This window comes from Athene cunicularia (assembly GCF_003259725.1).
Source record: "Athene cunicularia isolate RWA chromosome 9 unlocalized genomic scaffold, athCun1 chr9_part1, whole genome shotgun sequence".
Taxonomy (NCBI): domain Eukaryota; kingdom Metazoa; phylum Chordata; class Aves; order Strigiformes; family Strigidae; genus Athene; species Athene cunicularia.
In genome coordinates, this window is record NW_020799110.1 from 1,721,376 (window position 1) to 1,746,666 (window position 25,291).

General features: G+C 42.0%; 1 protein-coding gene across 5 annotated transcripts in view; it reads left to right on the top strand.

The window, feature by feature from the left end:
- LEKR1 (leucine, glutamate and lysine rich 1) overlaps positions 1–25,291 on the top strand; it is a 60,499-nt gene that overhangs the window by 12,494 nt on the left and 22,714 nt on the right. For 4 of the 5 annotated variants that reach the window (XR_003399050.1, XM_026855229.1, XM_026855227.1 and 1 more), the window contains exons 3-5: positions 10,701–10,820; positions 11,468–11,643; positions 15,254–15,439. Coding sequence is in view for 4 of the 5 variants with exons in the window: in XM_026855229.1 (XP_026711030.1) it covers positions 10,701–10,820; positions 11,468–11,643; positions 15,254–15,439 (482 nt within the window). In the remaining variant the exon portion in view is untranslated. Of the gene's footprint in view, positions 1–2,696; positions 2,768–10,700; positions 10,821–11,467; positions 11,644–15,253; positions 15,440–25,291 lie in introns of those variants that run through there. The other variant, XM_026855230.1, reaches the window with a different exon arrangement.

Below are 25,291 nucleotides of genomic sequence, written 5' to 3' on the forward strand. Positions count from 1 at the left end.
TTTTTTTTTTTTTTTTTTTTGACTCTATTGTTCTATTTCACTGATTGTGTACAGCAGGACTATAAACATTGATATTTATAGTTGACTAATAAAAGATACTTTATAAAAATGCAGTTGCTGAGGTTGCCTGCTGATAGAATGATGTGGTACAACCGAGGGCATCAGAAACTTCTCACTTGTCTGAATGAAACTGTCAGAAGCTTTTTGTAAGAATAAGACTATCGTTTTAATTATCAGACCAGTCATTTTGATTCTGAAGACCCCCAGTCAGGATGTTTCTTGCATGACTGACTCATCCCTAGCAGCAAGTGATCTAGAACTGATAACATGGGGCGTTTGGAATATTAAGGTGCTCTCAAGAGACTGGATGGGAATGCTTTGCAAATGCTACAGAAGAAACAACTGCAGCTTGTCTATAGGTGAAGCACTCAAATCCATTTACTTTTTTTTTTTTTTTGTGAATCGCTCAAATACTGTTAAGAATTTACCGTTGCTATTAACGGATTTAGACTCACGTTTGGTAATATTACTAATAAAAGATTAATTTTGAAGCAGAAGGTCACACAAAGTTGAACAAAACGCATGTATCTTGTGGATCGCTCGTTGTTTCTTGCAATATTTTTTCTATTTGAACTGAACATCCTCTGCCCCCCCCCCGATATTCAATGTTTTCTTTGGTTTGACATCGTCTTTTTGAAGAGGGCATTTGCTCCTAGTTCCGTACCGGCTCTGGGTGGCAGCGACAGTGGCAGTGTTCAGTCTGTCACCAAGTGCAGCGACAGTACATTCTTCTTGTGGAGGATCATTTGCTGGAGGTGAACTTAAAATTTTCATTTCGCTGACTTTTTGTAGTAAAGCTGGAACAGTTAATAAAAATTTTTATCTCTGCATTTTTCCCCCCCCCAAGGCTCAACTTGATTTAAAACCTGCTGAAATCCAATGGAATACTTTCAGCAGGCTTTCATTCAGGCCATAAATCAAGTATTGTGCCTTGTTAAGTAACTTGTCTAAATAGTCCTTATCTCCTCTTTACTATCCTGGGCCTCTTTTGTTACCTTGTGCTGTTGGCATAAACTAACTATTCAACATACTATCTGCTGGTCCTTGCAAGGCTGACAAATCCTTCCTCCCAAATGTTTATGGGTTAAATATGCCCTTTTCTTTTTTTTTTTTTTTAATCTGGTAGACCAAGAGATTTAATCTTTCTTGTTACTTGCAGACTGTTTTCATTTTTATATTCGTTTTGGGTTCAAGTATTGCTGTTGTTTGTATCTGTGGTTAACCTTGAAAGCCACCTGGGGACCTGACTTTTGCAGAAATTAGTTAGCTACCCTTTGGGATTTTGTCAGAAGAAGGGGAACTAACCGTCGTGCAGTTAACTACACTGATTCGATTTACCTATTCAAGTCTTATTCCGTGTCAAACCCACTTTAATTCCAGAGCACGTGCGTGAGAGCTATTCCTGAAGGGCTGTGGCTAGCTTGCTGTAGTGATGCCAGTCCACGCACGTGCTGTCTGCAGAGCAGTGATTCATGCCTAGTTAGCTGAAAGGCTGGTGTGGCCTTTGACTAACCATTTTTGGTCTGTTACCTACTGAAATAATATTAGGAACAGGCACTTCCAGTGGGGGCTTCCCTCTCTGATCCACTGGAGACAGAGGTATGGCTGGATTTAGCCATGTCTCTGCGGGGGACCTCCCCAGGCTCCCGGCGTCCCTCGAGCTGAGTTTACCAACAGGTTTCCTCTGGCATTTATAAACAGGTTTTCTTTTGACATTTGTGACACTGCATGAGGGGTACACCCGTGTTTGCGGTGTGAATTTTGATAATTCTTTCAACATCCAACGTAAGAAATGTGAAATAGATTAAAATACTAAAAAAAAATTTTTTTTTAAGGTATAATAGTGCAGAATATCATGAGCGTGACAAGGAGCAAAACATTTTTTACGATGTTCAGACATGTGAAGAGGTGTATAAGTATCACTTAGCGAGTCATGTGTTAAGATCCCTTGTAAATAGATTCCTGAAAACCTTTTTACAAATTTAGCAGGAGTTACTTGTTGGTTACTACCATAAGACTTAATGCTATTGAGTCAGTAGATGTTGAAAATATTATCCTGTAGATATTATAAAATATCTACATAAAATATAAAATATTATCCTGTAGATATGATAAAATATTATCATGTAGATGTTGAAAATATTATCCATAAATAATAAAATCTTAAAGATAATGTAAATCTAACATTTTAACTTGTGGAAACTTTATTTTTCCATATTTGTGCTTTTTTTGATGTATGTTTTCTTGAGTTTGTTAGTTTGCCCCACAATGGCAAAATTTAATACCATGGAAAATACATGATTGTTGAATTTGCCTAAAACAAACCTTCCTTTTTGCAACACGATTGCTTAGGAAAGCAACTGCCTGGCTTGGTAGAGTCTGAACTTGTAGTAAAACACTGCAGTGACTGGGCAGTGATAAGAGGACACTGCTCTGTGCTTTGCTGCCAACCTACACAGCAGTTTGGTAGAAATGACATGTGGTTTCTTGTCCTAGGAGACTGAAAATGCTGGAAATGGGGAGTGGTACGTGCTTTAAGAACTGTGTCACCACTTTAAAAATAGGTTTTGAAGGGAAAGAACACAAGGCAAAAAGGTCACTTTAATGGAGTAGGGTGTTGGGTTTTTTTTTTTTTATATGCTTGTTTCTGTTGGAGTTGAGTTGGTGTAAAAAATCGCTGAGAGCCAGATCTGGATGAAATAAAGAGGTAAAGAGCTGACCTCTCCTTTTCTGAATGTGGGTGAGGGCACGCAGCTGATTATTCTTACTCTGTACCATCATATGCCGGTATAACTTGGGAGTTTGCACATATTTGGACGGTTTTAGAAAGCATGACTAATGATCAGAGCATTCTAACCACTGCAACGCCGTACCGTGCTTACGGAGTGACCCTGGTGCGGCATCTAGCACAGAAGAAGAAACACAAGTGGTAAATGAGTGTTCCTCATCCCGCGGGGGCTTGGAAGAGACAAGCGGTACAGCGGGCTGCCGGGAGGGATCGCCTGGGCAGGCAGTCAGGAGCCCCCGCGTTTCACACGCGTCGCTTCCCAGCAAAAGGAAATAACCCAGCGGTTTCCCATTGTAGGGAGCGTATAGAGCACCGAAATGCTGGGATTTTTTTTTCTGGCTTTTTATCTGTTGAATCCCGCTTTTAGGTAACTGGAGTTGCAGTGTTTAGAAGCGCCCAAGAGCTGGTTTGTCCTTGGAAGTGCCGCGTGTGTGGGAGTTTTCTGAAGAGAGGGTATGAAGTTTACTAAAACAGAGTGCCTTCAACTTTTTTTTTATTTAACCTGTTTTGTAAATAACCTAACAGTATGTGCTTCTCTCATTAGCTACATGATAATGTCAGTGTGTAGTTATCAATCAGGAAAAAGCAGAATTTTATAGAACGCCAAAGTGGTTTAATACGTTCTTTTTAATAGTTGCAAACTGCTCTGTATATTTTGCTCTGATGGCGTCATCATGATGCCTTGGGTATGGCTCAGGCTTGTGTAGAGAGCCAGCAAAAGGCCTGACAGGATTTGTGGGACCCAGGTCCTGCGTTCACCCTCTGTGCAGCAATGAGCTTCGCTTTTATACTTAAAAAAACCCAACAAAAAAAACCACTGACAAATCTTGCACAGTCTTGGAAAGCCAGTCAGCACAGTGATGTGGGGAAATAATCTCTCGCTGTTGAATTCTTAGGTAAACTGATGTCTTCCCAGCAGGATACGTGCTTCTTGCCTCTGGCAAGCGGCAGCTCAGTCCTGCTCTGGATGTGTTAAAATCGGGGTAGTTCTAGTTTTGACAAGGTTTTTTTTTTTTCTATTAACATGATAAAGTGCCAATCAATAAAGAAAGACCAAATTAGTTCGCAGAGATATTTCAGAAGAGCGATTCGTGAGGTGTAAAACTCTGCAGTGATGCTTAACCTTCTCCCAGGTTCCTGACAAAGTGAACTTTCTTCTGGTGAAACAAAATTCCTTGTCTGGAAGAGGCTCAAACGGCAGTCAGTGGAAAGTGCAGAAGGCAACGTCAAACCTGTATTTTTGCTTCTGTGCACGCTTTTCATGTATATTTCATTAAAAATATTTCATATTCAATAAGCAAAATTAAAAATTGAAGTTCCATTTCAAAAGTTACAGCAGTTTGGGGCATCTGAGAACCGTGCCATGCGCTGCAAAAATGTCTTTGAGAGGTGTTACCAGCAAAGCTCCAGAGATGATTCCCATCGGTCCAGGGCTGCTCCGGGAATGGCTGACTTTTTCCAGGGAAAGAAGCGTTGTTCATCTCCCTCAGTGCAGGTTTTTACATTAAGCATGTATTTTCAGCTCTTTCCCTGCTTATTGTATGAACTTTATACGCTACAGACCGTGCGGTTTTCCAGTGTCAGCGCTCACAAGCGTCTGCAGTTGCAGGGACTGGTTCCTCTTACCCCCTCAAGCCCGAGGGGCTGCCCAGCCGCGGCACGACGGCAAAGGCCGGAGTTACCCAGTTCCTCGGGAAGGGCTTGGCAGGTCAGTGTGTCACTGAACTCCTTGTGGACAGCACAGCTGCATGCGAGAGATTAAAGTAAAGCTCAGATCCTGTTTTACTGTCACCTGGTGATGGTATTCATAAACTGTCAGAGAACTGAATTTCTCTGTAACACCCTGTATTGCACATCGCATATAAGATGATGGTGTGATGCATGTTTGGGGTTTTTTTTCCTTTCCTCTAATGGGGGGGTCATTTATTTGTCCATGCTCTAAGCTCAAGTTAAAACTTTGAATTGCTTGGGTAGGGTGAGTTGCTATCCGTTTTATGACCGCTGGTTAGAATCAAGAAAGACTCATCAAGAAGTTTTTAATAAAATAATTTTTTGTGCCTCTGTTTACCTCCACTTTATAATTTCACGTGAGGTTTGGAAGCTTCACCCATAGTTGTAAAATTATTCTGGGTGTAACAGCAAAGCCTTAAGCAGTTTCACAATTCACAGGGGTTCTGCTTTATTTCAGAGTGAAATTTGAAAGCTTTGTGGTTATTTTCTGCAGAAGGTTAAGACATTGTGTGCATGTGCACAGAGGACGAGGTGTCACCTTCTGGAGCTCTCTGTGGCCACGCAGCAGTGAAACCTGGACAGGACCAGAGGGTAAACTCGGGCTGATCCTTGAATACTGTGACACCTATTTTCTTTTCTGGTTTTGGCTACCTCCTGCACTCTGCTTTTAAGATTACAAAATGGGAAGGTGGCTACCCAGAGAAAAACCTGGGGTGAGCTCTTTTGACCACAGCTGGGTTCTGAAGGATTCTCTAGTAAAGGGAAGAGGTGAGTATGGGATGGATGAGGGTCACTGGCTTCTCTAGATCACTGGGCTCTGTGGATTTGGAGGTCAGGGAGCCTCTTCTCAGAGGGAAGATATGGAAAAAGGTTTCATGTTTGGCAAGAAAGAAGTAATACAAAAATGGGTTTACTTGTGACTGTTTTAGAATTCAGAGGAAAAATTTAGTTTCCGTTTGCATCCACAGATGTAATAATGTATGTAACAGAGCTGGCTTCATCAGCAAGACGCTTGTCTAGTTTGAAAAAACTCCAAACACATGAAATATATTTGTATTATGTTAGGAAAACACAGTGTATTGTCTTACTTCCTATAAACCTGTGGTCTCCACTGCACCTGCAAAGTCTAGAAACTAAGAAAATTTTTACTCAGGAGTATATTTTGAACATCCACTTTGCGGAAACTTCTAGTTGAATTTGCTGGCGCTAATTTGTAGTATAAGTAAAAAGTCACCTATAAGTTTGCATTGGCACCGTTTCTTTTTTTTTATGCAATTATCAAATTACTTGTAACCGTAATCTCAGTTTTTTAACCAAATCCGTGTAATTCCACTGACTTCTAAGAAGCTATTCCTGAGTTACCCTGCTCCGACAGTGCTGAGTGTGACTGCTGTGACTGAGATTGTGTAAACTGTAATTACTGTAGGTGAAATTGGTAGCTGGATTGGTAGCTCTGGGAAATTAAATCTTGGGTTTCTTCAGAGAGAAATTTTGATGTGCGTGTGACAAGGCAGTCATCATTCTATCATTGTTTTTCAGAGCTATCCCAGAGATTTACCTTTGCGGGAGCAAAAATTTTCCAGGCTGTCTTCATAACACATCTTTATTTCTGCTGAGATAATAAAGATGGATAACAATTAATGCAAGATTTGAAATGACTGTCAGCCTGCGTGAGACTTGATAGAGACCTTCACAAAGAGCCTCTTGATCGGTTGTCAGAGATAATTTTCATTTGCTGTCACCTTGGGCCGTGTGCGAACCCGCGATCGGGAGGGGAATGATTCTGTAGTGGCACGTGAAAACTGTTCAATAGTTTTGTCTTGGATAGCCTGTGCTGAGCGGAATATAAAAAAAGACAATTCCGAAGAGTTTGTGGATGATGTGATGTGCAGTGGGTTTTACGGTGAGGTTTTAGATGTGTTCTATGCCACATTTATGAATGAACGCTCAGCTGCCTCGCAGGGGTGCACAGTGACTCGTCTGCTGGCAGGACCGCAACATCTTCAAATGAAAATGAGCCGCTGCCGGTTCTGAGCGGGTCTGAGGGCTTACGGGGCTGACAACACGGCGGTGAAACTTTTTTTTTTTTTTTTTTTTCACTGACGGTACATTCCAGCCTTCTCTCTGCGTACAGTCCCTGCTGACTCCGGGCTGCCAGGGGTGCAGTTGCTCGCTGAGGCTTCAGCGGGTCCCTCCCGGGACTCGTGGGGAGGCTGCGCCCCGCGTCGTCTGCATCCTCCCGAGCTTCGCTTCGGTGCAACGCGACGTCTTCAATTCGAACGAACGTGGTAATTGCTCTTGTCATTACTTTTAGGACAATGAGTGTATTTGTTTGCTGGCAAGAATCCCTCGCAACTACTTCTTTATTTTCTCATGCTATTCTTTTTGTTGTCAGCACTGGTGGCTGACATGTTATAATTCAACTCCCACTCTGGGCAGGCTTCCTCCTGTATTCACTGAGAAAGTATGCTGGCTGCAACGAGTGGATGTTAATTTTCACAGTTCATGTGAACCATAGGACGGAGGATGAGATCAGTATGTTCTCACGATTCTCTTGTAATGCCAGCATTTAATGATCCATTGAACTTTTTCCTTTGTGCTAAATAACATGTTTATTTTTCTTCCTCCTTATGGTGGTGATGGTAGACAGAGAGCAACTTGTCTTGCCTTCTCCACCTGCTCTTTTGTGTGCCAGTGACCAGAACATACTGATAATGTCCCTTTGCTCTCGGAGGCCGCAGTCCTGCGCTAACCTCATTATATCAGATCTCTGGAATGGAAAGAGGAAGAAAAATGTGTCTGTACTTATTTACAAGTTTTCTTTTTTAAACCAAAAGGTCTCCAAATACTGCCCTTTCTGGAATGAGTAAGAATAGAAAATGAGCATCCAGTTTTCCATGGATCCCAAAGTTTTGATTTGTTGTTGTTCAGTGATAAATCACCACTTTTTTTTTTTTTCCCCTCAAGGTATAGTTAACAGAATATATCATCTGCAAAAATAGATTTGAATTGATGTAACTGTTAAGGGGATGGCTATTTCCTCATTAGTCAGTGACACCAATCTGGTTCTGCTCCCAAATGCAATCAAACAGATTTCATTCTCTCTCCTCCTGCCCTCCGCCTCCAAGAAATTTATGGGTAGGTACGGGTAAATTTTCCTAACAAGGCAATGCCAGAAATTTCTTCTATTTTTTTAAATCATTTTTTTCCCAATGATCACAGTTGATCCCAAACAACTTGTTTTTTAACAACCTGGTGTTCAGTTTGGGTTTGGCGGAGCTCTATAGATCCAAGTTGCTTTATCAGGACTAGTTTGTTGGTTTTTTTTTAATCTGCATTTTGTTGCAAATATGTTATAGATAATCAATTTGATAACAGCAACTAATGCACATTAATATTATGGCTTAATTTATATATACTTTATTTTTACTATAAATCATTCTCTTTTTCTTTTAATTTTTAAAATTGAAGCAAGGGCTCGTGCAATGCTTTTGCCAACCTTTGATGTTGTAAAGTAATTGTTGATTCAAATATTATTTATTTACTCGTGACAGTGAGTCACCAGTAGACAAACAGATTATTTACTCTGCTTGCAGTAGGTGAACAGTAAGTGTTGAAAGCTTACAAAGGGACTGGTTTTTAACAGTTGCACATCGTGGTAGTTGTACTTCTGGAGATGGAAGAATATATTAGAATGGTTATCTATAGCTAATAGAAAAGAAAGAAGTACTGAGAACTGGTAGTGATGTGCTGTGTGGTATTCTTTCTGTGCGTGTAACAAGGAAGAGAGTTGGAATCAACTGTTACTCTCGTACGGTTCCATTAATTTCATGACAATTGTGGGAGTAAGTCCCGAGTCGTTGAAAGAACAGTGATTAAGATGTATTTATTTACACTGCGATAGCTGTGCTTGAAAAATAAACGCGTCAGAACCGCTGCGATAATCAAAAAGTTCAAAAGGTAGATTGTGGAAGCGAAGAAGAACTTTAGGTCAGCTGTCTGCCCCTCCGAGCCGGGCGCTGCCTGTGCCGTGGCTTCGAGCCCAGCACGAGGGTGGGTCGTGGAGGGAGAGTGGTGTGTGTGCAGCTATGCACATCTGGGCCGTGACGGAAAGCTCCCCGTCCTTCCCGGGGCCACCCTCCTCCTCTTCCTCATCACCTGGGAGCAGGTGATGGGAGTAAATGAAACACTGGTTGGTTCTCCCGTGTCCTGTCCCGGGGCTGGTAGTTTTTATCAGAATGGACGTACAAAACTGGGAGCAATTAAAACGGGGAAAGCCCCTGTTGGATCAGTCACATCTGATGAGGTTTTGTTCCCCCTTTTTTCTGGTGGGAGGCACTGGGGGGACAGAGCGAAACCCCTTCTCCTGGCTGGGTGCCCAATGCAGGGGCTGGTCAAGGCTGTGAAACAAGCCATGAGTCTGCAGCAATTACAGAATTATATTTTTTTTTCCTCCCCCTCTATACTTATTACACATCTCAAGTTGAAAATTCTCGTACATAACCATGAGCACGTATCATCTGTGTCTGGTCGCTTTTCCCCCAGCACAGATATTCTACTTCTGCCATGTCATAATCTCACTTAAATAAGCGTAACTGAAGCACGGATGTGACAAATGTTAATTTGCACTCTTAATAGTAGTGCGGGTACACAAGGTATTTGTGCGTCCTGCTATCAGTAAGATTTTTTTTCCCAATCCCAGGTTTAGGATCTATTTTGGTGTTGGATTTGAAATAAAATGCTGAAGGTGTTCACCCGCACTGTAATTTAAAAATCCATTATGTGCTGTTGTGATGAAGCGCCCTGGAATACAGAGGAAGCATGAAAAAACCTTTCAGTTTCTTCAAGGCAAATACTTTTAGTGGGTGTTGTGCCCGCGTCTCCCTTGCTCCTCCTCCGCTGCAGGCGGCCCGAGCCTTGGGAGAGGGAGGGGAGAGCTGGGCTCAGACAGGAGCCCGACACCCTGCCAGGATTTGTCAGGTAGAGCCACCACGTCACGCCCTTCTCGCTCCGTCTTGTGGCCGTGTTCGGGGCCCAAAATCTGCTGGGTGGGGTTTTTGCTGAAAAGAAGGGGAGAAGGGCAGAAAACACGCGTTTCCTCTGGCATGTTGTGGGTCCAGCTGGAAACATGGACATTAGCTCTGGTCCTGAACCTCCTGCTCTCTCCTTAAGTCTTCCTTAAGAAAAATGTAGGAAAATAGTCTTACTAACTTGACATTTTTGTTCATTTTGATGCTAATGTCATTGCCTGAGTACATAGAAGTAACATCTGGTGGAAACATTTTTTGCGAAAAGTTTCTCTTGGGCTCTTTAAAATGCCATTGTCGAGCATCAGTGGCCTAAATTCCAGTTGGTGTAAAAATAATGAACGCGAATGTATTTTACATGTGTATTTTATTATTAATTATTATTTGCTGAGCACCATTAATTCAGCAATCCAGAAGTACATTTTCATGATCCTGAGTGAAACTGAGGGTGAAGGGAAACGAGTGACTAATTGGGGTTTGTCGTTGGCAAATGTCTGAAATTAAGACATAGATAAACAATCTAAATGGAAAAAAAATTATGGTACCAGTAAGCAGATATTTAGTATCTGCTGTTGGTTGACGTTAGAGAATTTCCCCTTCAGCTGAGCTCTGTCACCCCTCCCTGCACATCCTGGCAGTTGTGTGTAGAACCTGTGTGGCTCATCGTGGTACCCTGGGTCGCTCTGCTGGGACAAGGTGCTGCCTTCTAAGAATTGCAGCCCCTAAGCTGGGTACTCGCGTTGAACTTCAAGCTGAGATTTTCATAGTTGCATATATTTTTTGGAGGATGAATGGGTTCTGTGTTGCATCTGTGAATAATTCTTAAGATAATTATATATAGTATGGCACGAGCTGATACTGGACATACGTTTGTAAAATAATGTGGAAATGTGTATTATGAGTATTATTTTGAAAGCATTGCTCAAGTGGTTCGTAGAAGGATTAAATTTTCTCCATTTGGAGATCTGAAATACGGGATTATCACCTTTGAAATGACTTTCAGCGTGTTTTTTTTTATTTAAAGCCGAAACAAAAGTTCGAGGTTGGTTAGTAGCGCAAATAATACTTTCTGATTATTTTATTTGCATCTGTAGAATAAAAAACCTAACAATGGAACTCAAAACCAGTCAAGATGAATTAAAAAATGTGAAGGAAGATTTGCAGTATTTCCAAGAGGAAAAGGAAGCTGCCTACAAGCAATCTCAAGTGCTCAGGTAAGAACCCAAAGAGCTACGCTGCTGTGCCTCCCGGGAGCACGTGCAGTCGGTCGGGGGGATTTGGTGGAGACGCGGGCACAGGCACGGAGAATACTGTGAGTGAGAAGAGTGGTTGTAACCATCCTAGTGCTCCTTGCTTTTCCAGAATGCAGTGAGATGCTGTAGTGTTAGCAAATGTAACCGGAAAATATCACTGCTGATTGCTGCTGTTATTAGCAACAGGATTCTTCACAAATTTAAAAACATTAATTAACGCTTAAAAGCAAGTGTACATCACTTGTAATGCGTTGGAAATACAGTGTTTCTGACACATGTTGTTTATAAAGGGTCAACATAAGCTTAGACATTTAGTCCTTTAAACAAAATTACTCTGATTTCTCATTAAAAAGTGATGGTACAATTGCCCGTATAGTTTTCTTCATTTATATATATCTATATGTAAGTTCTAAATCAACATTTAGAAGGGAGAAACGTACAAATATATTGAGTATACAGCATACTCCATACACTAAATTATTGTAACCTATCCAGTATATTATCATATAACTGAGAAGTATTGTCAAGTTTACTTTAGCTCCCCAGTTTACTAATAGTATTTCATAATTTTTAAAATATACATCTGGTGGTGTTTTTCTGTCTTGCAGAAATACATTGGAACACCATTGCTCAACTCTGAACAAAGCTGTCTCGCTGTTTCCTTTCATTAGAAGTGAACTAGACAGTATTAAAGAAGTCATCTCCAGTAACCTGGAGAACTGGGCTGCCATGAAAGAAGAAATTTTTCTACAAATAAAAACCGTTAGCAAAGAAGCTTTGACAGGTAAATCATTTTGCAGTAACTTTGGGCGAGATAAATTTTTTTTTTTTTTTTTTGGCATTGAGTCTAACACAGTAAATTAGAAGCTAAAATGAATGAGATGATTTTAAATTCTGGCATTAACTTGTCCAGATCCTAAGATCCGAAGAGTCTGTCCACTCCGGTGGCACCCTGTGAAGGGGATTGAAGTCGGAGCAGTTCCTGTTGGGTTAGTGTGCCGGACCAAGTGCTGGGTTAGCCAAGCCAGACTGAGGTGGAAGTAATATCAATGCTTAATGTGATCTGAGACACACATAACATACTGTGAGCACAGGGATGTGGTTGCAACCCCAAGACTCGGAGATACTTTAATTTGCCTTGTGTCTCCTATTGCCAGTTTCCCGCGTGTGCCCAGGTGCACCCAGGACATGGCACGGCCGTTGTGTACTGGCCTGTCGAGGAGCTGCTTGGGGGTCCCGTGGTGCTGCCTCCCCATCACCAGGGCGGGCTGCACCTCCTCCCTTGCCCAGCCTACTGGTCTCCACGTCGGGTGCCTTGAATATGTGAGCCAAGGAGCCAGCACCAGGCCCCGAGGGAATGGCCTCAAGCTGCCCAGGGCAGGGTCAGGCTGGCTCTGAGGAAGGATTTCTGTGCAGAAGGGGCTGTTGGGCGTTGGAATGGGCTGCCCAGGGCAGGGGGGAGTCCCCGGGATCCCTGGAGGGGTTGAAGAGTCGGGCTGAGCCAGCGCTGAGGGATCTGGGGGAGTTGAGAACGGTCAGGGTGAGGGTCATGGCTGGGCTGGAGGAGCTGCAAGGGATTTTCCAACCCGGATGATTCTGGGATTCTGTGAGGGGTTGCCTTGAATACATGAGCAAACCTGCACCCAGTGTGTAGCATCTACTCCCTCTTTCCGTTTCAGAGTAAGAACAAGTAATACCCCAATACAGCTGTCTTTATCTGAGGGGTCTTTGGGATTGAAAGGGACATGGAGCAGCCCGTGGGCTGAGAATAATTCACTTGGCCCACAGCCTGCTTCCTGCTCAAACAAGGGCAGCCTTCAGGAAGAGAAGAGAAGCTGGGAGCCGGTCACAACCAACGGCTTGTTCGGGAAGGTCGTGCCCAGCCCTTGGGCTGGCGGTCAGACTGGGAAGCTCACATTGATCCTTGAATACCATTTTTGCTCTGCCTCAGTTGAAAGATTAGTTTTGCTGAAAAATGTGTGCAGTCCTGTAATTAGAGACTGTAACATCCAGAGCATCCAAAGCAGGCCCTGTGCTGACTTTCGCAGCTTTAATGGCCTTTTGGACGTAATTTTCACATACGTACTCCCGTGTTGTTCAGCGTGCTCTGTGTGTATGAGTTGATGACCTGCTATTTGTTCTGGAGGTTAGTCTGATCAGGGTTGTGAGGTTGCAAAGAAGTAGGATGAGCTGACGTCATGCTTTCTGTCCCGTGAGAACGAATATAAAAGTGTGGTGGGCGACGTGCATCTCCCGGATCATTCAGCGGTGAAACCCCGTGAACTCCCGTGCAAATTCAGAGCTTGAGTGAAACCTGCCTGTGTGGAGTATCTCAGGAAATACGTAGCTTCATTTTAAATAACAGCTCCCCAGTAGCCTCTGCTTCCTGTGAAATCAGAAGTAATTTTTAATGTTTTCAATGATTGCTTTGTTCAGCTGGGAGGGCATAAGTGGAGCAGCTGTGCCGCAGGAGTGGGCAGGCTGGGGCTGGCCTGAGCCGGGCAGCGGCGAGCCCGGGACCGAGGGCTCCTGCCCGCTGAACACCAGCGCGACCAGAGAATCGCTCTTTAGCGCTGGGCTTTTGTCAGAACAATTAATTTAAACGTCAGTGTCGATATCGCGCGTTTTGATTTACGACTTCATCTCCTCATTAGGCCGAGCACAGAAAGTATCGCCTGTCCCTAAGGGTTCCTCCCTTCCTGTGCTCATTTTCTGCCCACTTCTAGCTAACGAAGGGAATACGAACGAGCGTTTCTGCAGACATCTTCAAAGACATTCCTAACGTTTTAAGGCCCCTTTTCTGGAGTATTCCTCGTTTTATTTGTTGCAGTACTGCACATACATAGAATGTCTGTATGTGCAGCCTGGCAGGTTCTTTTAATGACTGTACAGCCCATTAGACGTGCTGTGTATCCCCAGCTGCGTTCAGCCTATCCCACTGAGAACAGTGCCACACCGTGAATATTATATACGTCCTTAAATCCAGCTTTCAAAAATCAAAACAATTTAGCTACACGTATATATTTTTTTTTTCTCCTTTGGCCCATGAGTGCCATTTAAAAGCTTTTATGTTCTGTTTTATGAGTTGTTCATTATTAACATATGGCAACATATTAACATTGAGTAAATTATTTTTTTTCTTTATTTTACCTCACTGTTTTTGCAAACAACCTTTTCAGAACTTGTTTTCCATTCAGATTCTGAGAAGAAAAACGTTAAATGAGGTGCTACTCTTTATGCCTAGACCAGTTTGCTTGGTTAGTTTGAAAACAGCTTATAAAAGCCCTTGTTATATGTACATTATTTAGCCACGGTTAATTACTGGCAAGTAAAAAGAAGTCTAGAACTTAATATCTTTTGGTATTTACATCATTTAGCCTAACAATAAATTGATTTAAGTGTGGAGTGCTTGGGAAAGATTGTAGATAATGAAAATAATTGCACCGCAAGAAGGAATGTGAAATTTTCATGTAGGCAGCGTATAAAACATATGTGATAGCTGACTTGACAATAGAATTAAGCTTCACCTAGCTTGAACATTAATGTAAATAAAAGTGATATAAGTTCTTTGGACAACTGAACATTTAGGTTGGAGGAGGCATAGAAAAGAATTGCAGCTACTTTTGGAAATGTTCAAATGCACTCATCAAGGATAACTGAACTTGGGGGGAAATATGAAAATGTAGGAGAGCCGCTATACCCCAGCCATGATTTACTTACCTTGCAGTAAAAACTACCTGGGAAACTTCCTTGGGTCTGCTGCTCTTGCGTGTCGAAGGGCTGATGAAAGACAGTGATAGCCTGTCTTTTATAGAACGAAGATGCACTTTGTGATTACTTAAACAGCAGTGAGCATCCAAGGAGTGAGAAAATAAAATGTAAGACACATACCAAACATCTTCTGAACCCAAAGTTTCAAATTGAGCTTTAGCAGAGGCTAACCCCCTTGATAGCTTCTCAAATTAATTTCAAAATGAGTCTGCAGTTGGGGTTTTGTGTCAGCAATGGTTTGTGTATCTTCGTAAGATAAAAGGCTTAGACTGAACTATCTCCGTCACCTATTGTTATTTCATTTGGAATATATACATCAATTGTAATTTGATTTTGAGATCTTAGAGGAAATATGTATTATTGTTTAGAGTAACATTCGTGTTATTGGTCAATAATACGTGTTTAGCTAAGCACAAATTACCCCTATAAAGAGATAAAACGCTTCTGGCTCTCTACATTCGCAGCAGAAGTGCCGCTGTTGTACGTGGCTTACACCGACCCATACCCAAACTGGGGGTACAGAATGCCGAGGTCCCGAGGTCATAAATCAGATGTAGTACTTTTTAGTGAAGTAGGTAAATTTAACAACAGTCTGTATTAATTTATTTTTTTTTCCTCCTCAGAAATACCCAAATTAAACCAAAGATTAGCAAAATCCCAGAGAGAGAATGAATGCCTCCAAGAAAAGCTAAAACATCTGACCTTGGTGGCCGACACAGTTGAGCTGAAAACTCAACAGCTTCAAACTTCACTTCAGCAAGGGAATGAGCTACAAAGTAGGTGCCGTGAACTACAAAAGGAAACATTAGGTAAGAGAATTTTGGCATTTCAAGCAAACTTCTAAGTAAAATGATATGCAGAAAAATTTTTTTTTTAAAAGCACCGAAGTTGTGTCTGTCAGTGTGGAAGCACTCAATGGCCCAACTTGGGCCCTAATAAAATTTGGATGTTGTGCAGTCAGAAAGAGAGAATGTCAGTCTGAGGAGTCTCTTACCCTGCTGGGAACATGAGTCAGCTGAGTAGGGCGGAAAATGAAAGGAGAGAGGAAAACAATGAGATGGTGGTAATACAATTATGCTGTTATTTGTCAATCTTACGTAAAACATCAGGGAGACCAGGAAGAGTTTTTGGCTATCAGCAACAGAACTGAAAAGTGAGTCAGGGTAAGCCCATCTCTTTACTCATAGATTCATTAAACTTGAGACTGTCTAACGATTTGCTTTTGATAGTGTGTCTCAAGAATCTAGAGAGTCCTCTTGAAAACTGTAAGAGCAGTGATAGCACTTGAAATTAGAATATCTTGTGAGCTCTGTTGAGACAATAACTCATTACAAAAACGTTATTTATATTAGTATCTCTTGAATCTCTTTTCTCTTTAAAGCAGTATTGCATTCATAGTGCTGGCTCAGAGACATTTTAAGACCTTGAAAACATATAGAGGTTGTGCTGTTTTGGGCACAGCTTTGAGTCATCAGAACTGGCACAGCGATTGCCACGCTGCCTTATGCACAGCGTGTAACGTCCAACTGAAAGCGGCAGGTCTCCGTGCTAGTCATGGTGAAGGAATTTCACTGATCCTTCAATACCAGTGATAATATCAAATGTGAAACTGCAAAGTAGAAGGCTGCAGATACCATCCAACGAGCTATCATCAACCCGTGTTGCTGAGAACACTTTATTTTTGTCACGGTGTAACAGTACTGGTAGGAAAGTTCCAGCAGGGATGGGTTTCAACGGTAGAAATGAGCAGATAAGCCTACATCATTTTCCAGACAGTGTCCGTATAAGAAATCGATTTCATATGTTTTCCTTTTTGTGGTATTTATTAAAAATACTAACTGTAAATGAATGCAAAATCAGTTAAGTTTTGCTCTGGCACAGTTCTGTGGATTATTCACAGCATCCACTCCGTCTTTTTTTCTTCTTGGGGGGCTGCTAAACATTCCAGTATCTCAAAAACTTGCCCCTGACATTTTTCAGTAGCTACCTCTTGTTACTTAGTCCTTTGTTCTGAGTAAACTCTGGCAGGCAAGAGTTGGGGAGAGCGTTGCCATAAAAGTGCTAAGCTGGCAGTCATTAGCCACGGTACCTCGTTCTGAAGATGGAAAGAAACGCACCAGTTCTATTTAAATTTCCTTTTTTCGAGACAATTTTGAACAGACTGTTGAGCAGTGTGAAAATTTGAACCTTTTTGTTTGGCTTGTATATCATCATTAGGAGGGATTTTTTAGGAGACATGAGATAAATGCTGGTAGTACATAAATGGTATTTTCTGTGTTTATTTTTCTGGAAAGAAATCAACAATCTCAATATTATATGTACATTACATATATACATAATACGTGTTCGATATGGGAAAGTGTCTGGGTAAAAAAATAATAATTAAAAAATCCCATATAAGCACAAGATAACGTTGCTAGAAAAGATGAAACTGAAGGAATTAGCTTTGCACTGATTAAATCGTGTTGCTTGTCCCAAAAGCATAGGGTTGCCCATGACTCTTCATGTTTTACTTGAAATCTATTTGGAAAAGATGCTAAAAATGCATTCATTGCTTTTGAAAAGGCAAGTGTGTTTCTCCTCCCTCGCGGTTCACGTTTTATCCATACAATCTGTGTACACGAATAACTGCCAGGTTGGGCTGTTTAAAATGCCCCAGTCCCAAATCTGGGAATTATATCCTCTAGAATATTCTGTGCGTTTTGTTTCTTTAACGTTTACTTTGTCTTTACTTATGCTGAAATAACCTTAGAGACTGAGCCGGGAGGCTCTTCCCGTGCTAGAAATCGCTCAAGCGGATAGCATCGCTCAGGAGAACATAGCCAAGGTGACTGGCTCAAAACCAGCCTCAGCGCCGCAGATCCTGCGATAAAACCCACAACAGTGATTTATTGAGGTTGATTAAGGTTTCCCTTCTCTGCCAGTCGAGTAGCACTTATGGAAAGAAAGTTTGTTTGGTCTTTAGCGTGGTCTTGTGCCACGCAAAGGAGCTGTCTGAGTGTTCGTTTGTACAGAAATGTGGATATTCTGCTGCGAGTGCCGATAGTGGCAGTGATTTACACATCCCCGATGGTTGTCACAGATCACTCTGTTCAGAATCCATGCACCGTGTTTCTTACGTGCTTATGTGGTGCGATGCTTTGGGCACACTGTTGTTTTTTTTTTTTAAGCAGCAATGGACATAAAAAGCTCGTTTTGCCCTAATAATTGTCTGTCTTCTGTATGCAATATAACCAGAAAACTTATTTCCACTTTCTTTTTAGGGTTGTCTATCTTTGTATAAATAGACACAAGTAGTGATAAGCCATAAGCAGTTAGATCATTTATTATTTACCTTTCTCTAGAAATCTGAGCTGCTGCAGTTTTCAGAACGGGTCTACCACCTGCCTGCCTTGAGGAAAATATAATTAAATTTGACGTGCACCTTTTTTTAGGTGGAAAAAAAATTAGTCAAAATAAAATAATCTCAGTGCAAAATTAGTTTCTTCTCAAGTATACTTTGACATTTCATTTGTGTTTGAAAAGTTTTCGTTTTTTTTTAATACGAAATAAAAAACTCACGGGTGACACAAGTTCAGTTGTCGGTGCTGGTGTGCAGCTGTTGTTCCTTAGGAACAGTCCCTCGTAGAGTTTCTGGAACTGTAGTTTTCACCTTTTTTTGTAAGGTGCCATGGTCAATATAGCTCAGATAATTTTGCACATTATTGAGTTAAAGTTTTCAGAGGAGGTGGCTGGATGTGGGCATGTAAAGCTGTCTGTGGATTCAGCGGAAGTTCACAGGCATTCTTGGGAGCTGGAATGTTGGCACTCGCGGCTGTTGCAGAAAGTCTAAAGTCCATTTAACTCAGTATCCTGTCCTCACCGCTGGAAAACACGGCGCGGTTCAAAGGAAGGAGCAGGAATTCTAGAAGAGCAATTATGGGATGATCTGTCTTCCTTACATGTCTCGTCTTGATCTAAGAGGGCTTTGAGCCTCGTAAGACAATCCTTTCAGCTTTGAAATATGTGGTTTAGTGTCATTGCATAAGAGATTTGTATTGCTGCATTCACACTGATATGAGAACTATCCTTAGAGTTCCTTTTTCGGTTTTGTAAAGCTCTTTACTTCAGAGGTTCTTGTGAACAGCGACTTCATAGTTTGTTCCCGTGCGTTGTGAAAATACACTTTCTTTTTCAGTTTTGCCCACCTTTAGCTCCACGGAGAATTGCCTTGTTTTTATGTCAGACGACCAGAGAAAGATGCTCACAGTCTGTAACTTTATTTTAATGGTTTTGTTCTGGAGTAGCGTTTACAGAAGGGAACTGGAGCGATGCGCTAAAAGCAGTAACTCGGTTTGGGTAAGATAATTGTGCCGTGTGGTGGCTGGGAAGGGAAAGCTAACGAACGCGTGGCTGGAGTCGGCGTCCTTCAGCTCCTGCAGGCAGGGGAGCACAGCCTCCTCCGGGCTTTGTGCTGTGCAGGGAGAAAATGACTGCAAAATGCTGTGTGGTTAAACCCAGCAGGTACAGGAGGAAAAACAAAAGAGATTTTTCTTTTTCCCTTCTGGCCTGGTTCCAGATGACTCTTAAGATTAACAATGGTTTGTTGCGTTGGGTGTCCTCAGCTGAGCAACAGCTCCCCTGCGCTTCTCAGGCGCTTCGGTTTTAGTCTCTGTTTTTTTTCTGTTGCCGGTGAATCGAGGGAGGGAGCGTACAGAGCGTGCTTTCCATGGCGTTTAGTGTTTCACTGGAACAGGTCAAAGGTGACGGTAGCAGTGAGATGCAAACTGTCCCCTCCCCGTGCTGTCCTGGCATCTCGGTCTCGCACCCACCGCAGCTCGCTTTCACCTCCGTGCCATCCCCAGTTTGTACCAAAAGTTGATGAAAGTCTCCCCTTTACCTGCTTCTGATGAAAATTTTACTCTGTTCCCATAAATCCAGTGGATTTATACCTATATCGGCACTACTGGTGGATTTTATTTCTACGTTTTTGTGTTTTCTGTTCCATATTTAGGGGTTAAGAAACTGTACCTCTGACTGGGTGTTTGGGGCTGTAACTGGTACCCCGTGCTGGAGTTTGTGGGCTCACCTCCTTCACCTTTATTTCTTCTATCCTGCCTCTGGGCACCTCCAGGAGTGACGAGCACTCACTGACTTTTCTTCCAGAGAGTATTAACAGAGTCCTGCATATCATCCCGTAAGCTTGCTGACCTCTGTAGGAAACTGCAAAGTAAAGACATACTGATCAGCAGCCCAGGTGGTGAGCATCGTGTCCTAAGGACATAATGTGAACTTACCATCAGCTGTCCCTGAGCTCTCTCCAAAATTCCTCCTTTCGTCCAGGATCTTCTCCGAGTTAATTTGGGGAGGACGTTTGTGATTCAGCTCTTGCCAGTTATGCTGCTCTTGGAATTCAGTGTTAATAGGAGCAACTGTAGAGTTCTGGTTTCGACAAGAGTAGAAACTTGGGATTTATTGAACTAAATTATAATTTTTCACTTTGTGACATAACTGAAAGTGAAGGCATGACTCTTGAAAGAAGCCTAAAACATTCGAATATTCTGAAAAAGTTTTATCCATCCTTACATCTTTATTAAGTTTTTGATAGGAGACCTAGCCAAGAGCTACCATCTATGTTTTTGTCTTCTTTTTTTTTTTTTTTTTCCCTGTCCACTTCAAAGGAATATTTTGGAAGCTCCTTATTCATGTTTATGAAGAGATTTGAATATTTACAGTGCTCTACAGAGCTGCTCCTTCCCTCAAGGAGCCTGTGAAGCGCACTGCCGCATTACCTCTCCTGCTCACTTGCCCTTTTTGTTTCCAGAGAAAAGGAATTAACAACAACAACAACAAAAAAAAAGGTGTATGTAATGGGTTCACTGAAAGTTATCTCAGTGCTTAGTGTAACTGTGTGGATTCTCAGGCATCTCAGCAGTGCAATACTTGAGCAGAAGGGTCACTGTGACCGCTGCTCATCGCTCTGTGCTGTTTGACTCACTATTTACTTATTTTGCACGTCAGTTGTTTGTTTGTTTGTTTGTTTTTTTTTCTTAACTGCATAGAATAAAAACTTGAAATAGCAGGCATTTTGTGGAGAAAACACAAATAAAACGTCGTATATGGAATTCCTACAGAATATCAGGACCGTGTAATCGTTTAACAGCTAAAATATCAGCTAAGCAGGTCGATGTTTTATGTGAGGCATTTTAAAATTGATTTTTATGAATGAAAAAAAATGTAGCAGTTCCTTCATAATAAATCGGTTATTAATAAGCAGTGAAATGTTTGATGTGGATGTCCAGGAGCTTTCAAGGCAGAAGGACTGTGAGCTCAGGCATTTTTTTTCCTACCCTTTGTGAATGGATCAGTAACACACAGATCCACCAGGATGCGAAGGGCTGACTGTATGGGAGTCGTTGCCGGATTGAGTCAGTGAAGCTGCCTGACGCACTGTGGTAAGAACATTCTCTTTGAAATACAAAACGTGATTTTTTTTTAAAAAAATGAAACATCAAATATTTTAAGTTTGCCATTGTATTAAAATAAATTGGGGGGAACAAACAACGCTTTTTTTTATCACCTCACTTGATCTTAGTGAAAATCAATTCCAATTAGTGGATTTACACCATACAAAGTCGTTGTGTAGGAAATCAGCCAGATTTAGTGTTTCCATGGTTTTGGTGTTGGTGTTGTTTTTTTGTTTGTTTGCCTCTTTTTTTTTTTTTTTTTTTTCTCCCCTCCACACAAACTACTTTGACGCTAATATCCCTCTTTGGTACTGAAATAATTCGGTGCTCCAGGAAAAAAAAAAGCCTGTCAGGATTTGTGACTTACATGTGTTGAAAGGATTTTCCTTTCTGCAACCAAGATTTTGAAGATTCTTGTTTTGTGTATTTCTCACAGAACTGTAAATTATTGAATATTCCATATGATAGCAGTCCTTTGCAAGAGCTGAAACTAAGCTTTAGTTTCTACTGTTGTTTCTTTTGTTCTTGTGCTTCTCATGACTTTCCAAAAATTATCCCTGTGGGTTACATTTTGCCAAAGAAGTGAATTTGATTGCTGGTTTCATACCACTTTTCAGACTCACGATGCATCATCGGCTTAGCTAGAGATGACAGGTCTTGAAAAATGCTCATCGCAGGGTAGGGTCTGGTGGATAATTGTCTAATCAAATAGACTCACAAAAAGAAAAAAAAATCAATAATGCCTTGTGATAGTGTCTTTGTCTGTATTCTTAGGGTCAGGAGCAGCAGAAGAGCTGCGATAGCACGTGCTCCTAAAAGGAGCTGATAGCTGTGCTTTCATTTTTATTACCAGCCAAATCCTTTCCTCCACTTAATCACGGATATAGAATAATTTTTCCCCACCAAGTCATTGCAGTTTTTCTTTAGCTCATTTATAGTTACAGGTTTACCTCTGTATGGGTTTAAATTGCTGGCTGTGCACACGAAATCCGTCTTTTAAATCTTTTTGATGCTACTGCTTCAGAGGCTACTTAAGTTACTAAATATAAACTTAGCAGTGGTCTGCTGACATAATAAGACTAATGAGAGACGATTGAAAAATGCAGGCAGCTGTAGGAGTAGCTGGGTAGTTGGAGTGGGGAATGTTAGCACTTCATGGAAAGAAGGAGCAGTATTTTCATCTCCATGAAGTGTCTTTAATGACACTTTAAAGACCGCTTTGAAGCGCTTTGAAAATCCAAAGGGAGAATAGTTTCCTGTAGTTTTAGGTAGGCTGCAGTTCAAATACCCGCTATTCATACTACAAGTACCGTTGAAAAATTTTTTTTTTTTTTTTTATTATTATTATTAATTCCAGCTGCGGTACTAAGAATTTGAAGGGTGAGAGCTGGGGAGTGCAGTGTTGGTGTTTGAACAGAATGTGACAAATGGGTTAGACGAAGCAATGGTTCATTAGCGCTTTTCAGCTGTCTCTTAAAGTGGGAAAGGAAACGGATGAATAGGATGGGGAGAAGAGCATCCTAGTTCCTTCAGCTAGGTGTTCGGGTAGCGCTGTGTGCTTTCGTTACAGAAGGGCCTCACTTGGCTTCTTGAGGAAAAGCAGGAATCCATGTTAAAGGAACTATATTATATTTTGTTTCATCTGCTTGGCCTAAACACTGGAGGGGGGTGTGGGGGAATTTGGTTTCCAGGAAAAATTAAGGTCGGAAGCTCCATTTTTCTCACCTCCAGGTTTTTCCAGCCAGTAGGTAAGTGACAGTATTTCAAATCAATTTTAATATACAAGAGAAGCAGGTCTGTAGGAGGAATTCTGACATATCCCGGTTAGCTTGGGGTCAAAAAGGCAAGAAGGTATGTAGAAAATTCCGGCTTAAGGAGTGACTCCTTTGATGCCGGAGCGTGAACCCTGGCCGTGGCTGAGCGAGAACCGTGTAGACGGTCCCCCCACGCAGAGGTGCTGGCACCACGTCGGGGAGCAGGGGAGAGAGGGGAGCCGGCTTTGCTGAGGTAGTGGTGTTGAATTCAGCACGTCATAAGCTCTTGGATCATGTTTGCACGGCATATGCTGGCTTGTTCTAGATTTGCACCACTCCAAATGATTTAGAATCTGGTCCCTTCCCTTGCTCTCTCTATGCTTGTTTTATATACGAACATGAAAGAACTAACACGCAAGTTCAGACCAGAGGTCCAGAAAGCCCAGTCCTGGCAGCGGTCACCAACATATGCTGGGGGAGATAAGAAACAGGCACTCCTTTTTCTGGCACATCCTCCCAGTTCCTGGCAGTTTTTTGTGATTTAGAGACTTCCTGGTGGCACTGGCCAGGTCTCCAGAAAGGATGTAAATCTCTAGGGCTGGAGTCCATCTCTGGGCTCCTTCCAGACTGGCTTGTGCTTGTGAGTCACAAATAAAAAGTAGTACTTTCTTGTGTACACACACAACAAATAAATTATCGTAGAGAACATAGCGCATGAAATATTATAAATAAAAATAAATAGTTCTGTTCAGTGCATGCAAGGATTTTGAGTATTTACTTCTTTGGTCTCCTTAGAAACGTAGAGTGAGGCAAATTATTCCTACTCTGACACAGTAATTTTTCATGTATGTATTTCATATTTCTCACAGCTTTTCAACTATGCTTTTAAAATAAATGTACTTAAAAATATCTCTGTTAAGTGTACATCTGAATTTGGTTTGATGTTCTAAGAAAAAATCAATATTTTTACTCCTTTTGACACAGTTCATCAGCCAGGGTTCAGGGCCTTGTAGACCGCTCCCTACAAGGAGTAATTATTTAATAGTTTTTAAATAATACCTACAGCCACCAGTTTCTCAGAATACCAGAGAAATTTACCGACAGGAGCTGGGTTCCAGTTTGTCTTGGATCTGTGGGATCTGTGTGCTCTCTTGATTTCAGTCTCCTGACTGTCCTCCAGGTTTGGGCTTCAAGTATTTTCCTGACCCCTTGGATTCTCTGCTTCTTTCTGCCCGTCCCTGTAATGTTACTGGGCTACATTTCCCCTGCCCGCCCTCTCCCTCAGTTCCTTTACGGCAGTATCGTGGCTCCTGTGTTTGAGTTTCTGTTCCAGGCAGTCCCTTCCGTGCCCCGAAGAGCCAAACTGCTACCCACTATTTCCTGAAGGGAGGATGCTCCTCACACCCACCAGCTTCAGGGAGGTTTCCTTCAGTCTGCCAGTGTGAAAATAATATCTTGATCTGAGGTAATACAGGGACTGTTCATGTACATATGGACCAAGCCTCTAAAAAACATTGTTCCTAAAATGAGATTAATTGGACAAAGGAAACCGTATCCTGGTGAGAGCTGGGCTGGTCCCAACTGGCCGAGAGGGAGCCGGCAGCAGCCTGGGGGTGCCTGGAGGGGAGAGGGGAAGGTGCTGGATCCAACCCCCCCGGGAAGGCCACAGCTCCGGAGCTTCGAGCTGGACCTTGGGAAAAGGTTTTTCACCTTCCCAGAGGGCTGGCGAGTCTCCAGCCTTGGGGGTCTGCGAGATTCGGGTGAATAAAACCACAGCAAACCCCAGTCTGGTTTTGTGCTGCTCTGGGCAGAGGGTCGAGCTGTGCAACCCCCAGGGGGTCCCTTCCAGCCACCCTGTCTGTGAATCCCTACACGGCTGAATCATGATGAGAATTTCGTACAGCTTGATTTTAAAAAAAAAAAAAAAAGGAAATCTGTGCGTACTATATACTAATTGCAGGTAATTGTGGTGAAAGATCGCAGAAGACAAAAAAAGAGGCAACGTTATTGAAGCCTGCCTACAAACCAGACCTTTTTGATGATCCGTGTTACATCAACACCCAGACCCTGCAGTCTGCAGTCTGCACAGCCCGTGGTACAGCGACACCACAGGTCCACGGGAGCCCGCTGCGTCAGGCCAGTAGGTTCCCATTGCACGACCAGATCTTTCTGAGCTTTGCAAAGGATGGGTGGGTGGGTGTGTCTTACCTGTGTGCATGAGGAAAGATTTTGGTTTCCCCATAAGAAACATAGAAAAGGTGGGGAGGAAAAAAAAAAACCATCCTGGCTGGTTTTTGTGCTTGTTAAGTTCAAACAAAGGGGATTAAAGAGTTAAAGTAGTAACAGTAAGCAAGCAGAGTAACCTTTTATCTTCTGTAGTTGATTCATGACAAGAAATAATGTTCTACGGGTAATAATTAGCAAGTCTTTAAGGTGATATATATATATATATATATATATA